Source organism: Echinops telfairi, unplaced genomic scaffold (genome assembly GCF_000313985.2).
Source record: "Echinops telfairi isolate 266 unplaced genomic scaffold, ASM31398v2 ScPeMD7_9;HRSCAF=40, whole genome shotgun sequence".
Taxonomy (NCBI): domain Eukaryota; kingdom Metazoa; phylum Chordata; class Mammalia; order Afrosoricida; family Tenrecidae; genus Echinops; species Echinops telfairi.
The window spans coordinates 27,479,816-27,487,022 of record NW_022103906.1 but is presented as its reverse complement, the minus strand read 5'-3'; the positions used below and the strand labels follow the sequence as shown (position 1 = coordinate 27,487,022).

Here is a 7,207-nt window from a genome sequence, read left to right as displayed (position 1 = left end):
AGAAGTACATCCAGAATTCCCCTTAGAGGGAAGATGATGAGACCTCGTCTCAAGTGCTTTGAACATGTTTTGCTGATAAACCAAACTCACTGTTATCAAGTCGATTCTGACTCTTAGTGACTGTGTAGGACAGGGTAGAACTGCCCCCCTGTGATTTTCTGAGGCTGTAACTCTATGGGAATAGAAAACTCCATCTTTCTCTTTGTGGAGCAGTTCGTAGTTTTGAACAGCTGACCTGCGATTCATACCCCAACCCATGACTTAGGACGCCTTTATTTTTCTGATAAGGGCCTTACATCATAAAGTCATACTGTTAACAGTGGTGGAGAGTTCCTAAGGAAGGCAGGCGAGTATGCAGCTCTGAAAATATATAGAACTGATCTGAGAGGGAATTGCAAAGAGACAAAGACAAAATTGTATTCCAAATAGTGCCTTTTCTGGAATGACCCCCCAAAAAAGTGTCCCTGAGGACACCTTTTGCTCAAGCTCGCTCTGCTTCTCCTAATCCACGAGACCTGTCTGAAAGGGCTGAGTGATGTCAGAGGTGGTTTGGGAGGGTTAATGAAAGCCTCACGTGGTGCCTCTTCCTGAAACGGTGCTTTCCCGGCTGGGTCTCTCACAGTCCACCTCTTTGTTAATGTGCCCCGTCTGGAGCTGTGCTTATTCTTGCATTGGGGTTTGTTTGGAGCATGAAGTTATATTCATTCCTATATCCTTCTTTAGTTGTTTCTTCCCCCTTTGTCACCTGTTTATGAAAATTACTGTCAAAACAGAGGGGCCCATATCATTGTCACTTGTTTGTTGAGTGCCACCAGGTCCCCTCCTGTATCATGTTGATGAGGCTTATATTCCCTGATTTGGGGAGCTTAGAGTCTGAGAACAGCATTGAAGTAAGTTTCACAAACAGCCCCCATCCATTACCCCTAAGAATGATTGGGTAACTATGGAATCCAAACATAAAAAAGCCTTGATAAAGCTTTACCTCTTAAATGGGTAGCTTTTGTGAGAAGATGAATCTGAAGGCTGCACGCGGGTCAAAATGCAGCCTGTTAACTATTCAAATGAGGAGGAAGCCCCAGAGTGAGTCCCCGTGCACCAGGCCCAGTGTCAGTCTCTCTTTTTAAGCTCAGCGTGGGCAAGAAAAACTGACCCTGGCTTATTTACTGATAGCTAAGAAATGCTCAGAAATAAAAGGCTCTGTCTGGGACCTCAAAACCGTGGCAGGAACTGCTTGTTTTTCTCTGCAGAAATAGTCTCAGAGCTGAGCAGGGCAGCCTGCATCTACGTGGGTTGGTCACGTGGGGTTGCTGGGCAAGGAGAATGGACAGGCACCATCAGTGGGTGTGGATAGACCTTTGCTAAGGGGCAACTCCTGGGCCTTGGGGCACCACACACAGGGTCAGACCTTTGTGTCAGTTACGGAAACCATCAGAGTGGCAGAACACACGGATCCCGACTTAGGAGTGCTTCAGGCCACGATTGTCTGTGTTTTCATTTTTGTAGAGAATGCCACACTGAACAATCCCAATAGGAATGACTCGTCCACTCAAAAACTCAAACTCATTGCCATCCAGTCAATTCAGAATCATGGCGACCCTATAGGACAGGGTAGCACGGCCCCTGTGGGTTTCTGAGACTGTCACTCTTTATGTGAATAAAAGGCCTCATCTTTCTCCTGTGGTGCGGCTGGAGGTTTTGAACTGCTGACCAGACAGTGAGCAGCCCAACACATAACCACTACACCGCCAGCCAAGGCTGTGAAATGCTATTCCTTTATTCTCCCTACCCCCTACCTTCCACACAGACTTATTCCGTGTGTGTGTACTCAGGCCCTGTGCTAGGTCCGTGAGACACCTCAGGGAACAAAACAAAGCCCTTCCCACCATGCAGCTGCCATCTACTAAGCAGCATGGGGGATAGCAAGATGTTTGTTTGTTTGTTTGTTTGTTTGTCTGCTTAAATTGTTTTACTGGGATGTAGTTCATCGTAATGAAATCATGCAATCATGTGAAAAGGCAAGGTTTTATTTTGTTGGAGGGGAGTATAAGCTGGTTGATAAAAATCAAGCAGCACAGAGAGGTTGAGGTGGATACAATTGCAGATGGGTGAACGGAGAGGGCCTCCGTGGGTGTGACCCGAGTGCAGGCCTGGAGTGGGCAGGGAGTGAGAGGGATGAAGTCTGGGCTAAGGGCTTTACGAAGCAGCAAAGGGCCTGGAGCAGACGTGTGCCCAGGTGTTCAGGGACAGCCAGGAAGCTGAGCTGGTGCTGCAGTGACCCAGGGTGGGGAGCAGCTGGGTGAGCTCAGACCAGGAACGAGAGGGGAGTAGGCAAAGGTAGCACAGATTGTGTCGTTTCTATGTCATTTTAAGGCAGTGGGGTTGAGAGAGAGGGTTAAAAGAAGAAGTTGTTGGGACATTTGGCGCACAGAGGATGTTCTCTGGTGTCATTTTAACAGGACACTGTTTCAGGAATCGAGTGTGAGAGTGGGCAGAGAGGGCAGCAGGGAGATCAGTTAGGAAGCTCCTGTAAGTCCAGGCACTGGAAGTGAGAAACGGTCCTATTCTGAGTGTCTGTTGACCATGGAGCCACACGAGCTGCTGACACAGGGTGGGTATGGGTTACAGAGAAAGAAGAGGCAAGGAGCCAAGTGTTTTGATCAAATGTCCTCATTCTAAATTAAAGAAGTAATTTCCTGTTTGCTCCCAAGGTAAGATACTAATCAATACCTAGAAACTGGCATGAAACTCAAAATTTTGGTTAAGTGTTAGGAAAAAAAAGGAGCCCTGCCCTCGTGTGGTAGGTCCTGAGTTGGGCTGCCAACCACAAGGTCATCAGTTCAACTCCACCAGCAGCTCTGAGGGAGAAAGATGCCCTTTCTGCCCCAAGACAGATTTACTGCCTCAGAAACCCACAGGCAATTCTACTGTCTCAAACTGCATGTCCATTGTTTATTCAATTAAGCATGATTTTGACTGAAAATAACAGAAAATTTAACCACTAAAACAGTGTAGACAGTATCCACTTCACACTGGAAATGGGTTGTTTACTAGCTGCTTCATGTTACCATCTAAGACCTACAAGCTTTCTGAATTTCAAATCCACCATCCTTTACACATTGGCTTTTGTATTTTCATTTCACGGTTTTAAAATGCCTGCCATAACGCCAGACATTCCATCAACCTCTTTTTACCAGGATGGCAAAGCTGTTTCCTTTGAAGTACCCTAGCAGACTTCTACGTCCACGTGCTGGCCACATAGCCATCGCTAGCTACAAGGGAGGCTGGCAAAGAGAAATCAACTACCATGTTTGGGGCTGGGCACATGGACACCCTCAGTAAAAAGCAATCCCATTAGCAGGAAAGAAGAAGCTGTTAGGAAGCAGGAAGCAGTAGCTGCCCTAGTGCCATATCGACGGCTTCTGTCAAGTTTGACTGTTTGACGGTTAGTCAGCTGCTTGTCGGTGCCTTTGATCTTTGATGCTTCCAGGTTCCTCTTATCTTCATATAACGGCTTTAACTTAAAACATAAATCTTTACTACTGGTCTTTTTTGGGGGGAGGGGGCAGGGTGGATCATGTCGGCCGGGAAAGGAGAAAATGAAGTAATACTGCCAAAGAGATCATTTTGTTGCAAAGGTCGAGATGATCTTACTTCATCACTCTTGGCTCCTCCCTAGTCCCCCCATAAAGAGGGAACCTGTGAAGTTCTCCTCATTTCTACTGACCGCGTCAGTCAGAGCCGTCTTCCTGGACCTCTGGGTCGGGATGCGTCCTTTCCAAACCATCGTCTGCAGAGGCTGAGCAGGCCAGAGAGCTGCTTTCCTAAGAGATGTGCAAGAGGCTTGGTTTCCATCAAAGCGGGACTCGGTAGTTGGAAATACTGTGTCACTTGCCTTTTGTGGTCTCCTCCTGGTACCTCGGTAACCGCCAGCCCATGCAGGTGCACAAGCTCAGGAGCTTCCTTCTTCACGTGCCTCTTGACAACAGTTTTGTTTTCTACCTGTGTCTTGGCTTCTAATCCAGCGACGCGTGCCTTGCAACGGGTTTGTGCTTGACCAGCCTTTTGTTTATGGATGGACGGACAAATAAACACTGACGGAGTTTATTTGAGACTGCAGTTTTGCAGCTGGCGCCGCAGAGTTCACATGGATAAAATGGGGTCCGCCGGGCACTTCTCAGGTGCATTTCCCAGAGGTGTTGGTTTCTTCAAAGCCGGGAGAAGACTGGCGCTATCGCCTTCGCCTCTTTTGTCTCCTTTGAAGTCATCTTTTAAAAAGGGGGAACAAAGTCTTTCCAGCCCCTTTCAATGTGTGAGTGCCCAAACTTTGTGAAACAGTGTTCCTTACACTGGCGTCCTGGATATTTTTGAACCTGCCTTTAGATCATTGTACTTATCTTTGTTCCTGGGTGAGGAATGGGTCTTTCCTTCATCTTAATCTTGCCACCGAAGTCGTCTAGAGACGGATCAAGTAGTAAATTCCTAGGCTGACTACGACTTCAGTGCCAACATGCCCTTGACTTATCTTCCAGGGGAATCCCCTGATTCCATGGACGCATAAACGGAAGTGTATAATACTGGTGACATCTTTAGCTAGTAAATGCCCTTATTAAGTGCTATGTAGCTTTCTGAGATAATGTTTGGCATGTTGTTGTCTGCTTTTTCCCTGTTACTCCTTTATTAAACTCGGGATTTGTATCAATTAAAATGTATTGTCACACTTAGGATATAGTGCTTTACTCTACCAACAAAAATAACTTCATGAGTAGTGGCTTGATTTATAGTCATAACAAATTCTGCCTGCCTTTGGTGGGACAATTTGTTATTTAGAAGTAAGACACTACAGGCCTTATAGAAGTCTTTCATGTGTAAAGCAGTATAATCCAAGGTGAATTTTGACTAGAATATTTATCTAATCAAAGTATCTGTAACTTCCAATGTGTACAATGGTCCTGTATAGTGGCTTTACATGATGAGAATGGGGACAGGGGTGGGGCTAGGGCATCAGCCAGCAGCAAATACGGACAAAACCAAACAAAGCTCACTGCCAGCGAGTCAATGCCTTTCCACAGCGACCCCGTAGGACAGGGTAGAACTGCCTTTGTCAGTTCCCGAGACTTTAATTTTACGAGAGTAGAAAGCCTTGTCTTTCTCCTGAGGAGAATCTGGTAGTTTCAAACTGCTGACCTGAGGTCAGCAGCCCAGTAGGTAGCTGTTACACTACAAGGGCTCCCTAAATAAAGATCGAGAGAGGGGGGGGAACCACCTCTGCGATCTTCTTCCCACTGACCCTTAGACAAAGTTAGCCCGATATAACGAGAGAGGCCGTCAGGGATACATGTGAATCATAGTACCTACTCTGTCCTGGAAGAAATATGTAATGGCTGAAATTAGTTGTGTTGACGGGGAAAGGGATGGGAAACGAATGTGAATTTTTGTTAGAAACCACAGTAAACAACTCTGAGAACCGAGTCACCTCTAGTAGGAAAACCATGGAGAGACCCAGAGCAGCTTCTGGAGGCACTGTGGTCCTGGAGAGCCGTGGAGACAGGCTGCACCGTAGAACAGTGTGTGTCCTGAATCACTGAGAGCTACAGGGAGAAGGACAGGAGAGACGATCCCATTGGAGCCCAAGTCAGGCCTCGCTCAAGTGACTGAGGCTCCTGTGGCTGCAGCTCTGCGCCCAAACCTGGGGCTGCACCTCTTCCAAGTTAGATCCTTCTGTGCCAGTAACTCCTAGTTGACATTCATTCCTTCAGAATGTAGAATAATGAGACCCACGTTCTCGCTTAGCTCCCTGTTCATCATCCTGCTGGATGATGGCTGGATGCCAGTTCATCTCCATGAAATGTTGCCTGTCATGTGGCCAAGTAATTTGTCTGTTTGGGGAAGAAAGTTGAATCTTCCAGAGCCAGTCACCCCACCCCACCCCCGGTTTTTAGCATACATGGTGTGTGACCTGTGTGCATTGGCAAAACCTTCACTGGCTCCCATTCTTCTCTGTCTCTCTGCAGAAAACCCGTTACGACATTTACGTGGGCATCCTCAAAGAGGGAGGCAAGGAGCTCCTGAGTACCAGTGAAAGCGAGGGCACCGGCCTGAAGAAGTCCCACTCGAGCCCTTCCCTGAATCCAGATTCCTCTCCAGTCACTGCCAAGGTCAAGCGCAACGTGTCAGAGAGGAAGGATCATCGACCGGAAGCACCAAGCATTAAGCAGAAAGTTACTTAGAATCTACCGGCGGCCAGGAAGTGCTGGTCATGGAGAAAAAGAGAAAAAAAATATATAGGGGTTTTCAAGATTTTTCTGGTAACCTGTGGGTATATTTAAAAAGAAAAAAGTGTGACTAAATGGTGCATTAGTGACATCGTCTATGTATATTTCTGTTAGTTTCTGTACAGATTGTCTCGCTTCTCTTGATTTCTTAGCTGTCCTGGTTTTTGCCACTCGATAACTAATGCACCTTTTTGTGCGGGGAGGGGGTCGTGATTTCAGGATAACTCGTGTATCCCTTCACCTGGCTTTCACTCTTGTTTGCACTCTGCTCAATTGTTTTATGTTTTCTCCAATCAGCTGTTACACTTCATTTTTTTTAAGCTAAAAAATTTGATCCATTGTGGAAGACTTAACTGGACAAACTTTGTGGCATAGTGAAATTCTGCCCGGAGTTAATATAAGCCTCTGTGTGTGAAATTATGCCTAGTCACACAAGTAAAATTGACCACTCATGGAAGTTCAACTCGTGACACTGCTGGGAACCAGTGTGAAGCGGCTATGGTGCATTGTGATGTTTATCCAGTGCTGACCTCGCTGAAGAGGGAGCTGGAGGGTCGCAGGGCTGCAGAATTGGGGGAAGCACAGGAGCTTGCTTGAAGTATGGATTCCCTTTCTGCCAAGCAAAAGAGGTAGCGGTGTCAATTTTCGGGTGAACATTGAGAAAGATTGGCACCAAGTCACTTTTGTTTTCTCAAGGACAGTGGTGATCATGGGCTCTTGGGGGAGCTGCAGAGGTAGACTTGTGTGTGGTCTATAGGGAAGTGTTAACCTCATACCCGGAATCCAGAATCATCTCTATCATTAACACCCTTCCATCAGACCCAGGAATAGCTTCATGTTTAGTCTGTCTTCATATTGTCATGGGCTTCTCCCCAGGACATACGAGTATTGGTGTGTCCTTGGAAGTGTTGAAAATGAAGCCCCTTCTGTTGAGC

At 46.7% G+C, this 7,207-nt stretch overlaps 1 protein-coding gene across 1 annotated transcript in view; it reads left to right on the top strand.

Annotated features, from left to right (window-relative positions):
• Positions 1–7,201, top strand: part of PSD3 (pleckstrin and Sec7 domain containing 3) — a 331,314-nt gene extending 324,113 nt beyond the window's left edge. The window contains exon 15 of the mRNA XM_045286849.1: positions 6,012–7,201. Within this exon, the coding sequence (XP_045142784.1) occupies positions 6,012–6,227 (216 nt within the window). The 3' untranslated portion in view covers positions 6,228–7,201. The remainder of the gene's footprint in view (positions 1–6,011) is intronic.
• The last annotated feature ends 6 nt before the right edge of the window (positions 7,202–7,207 follow it).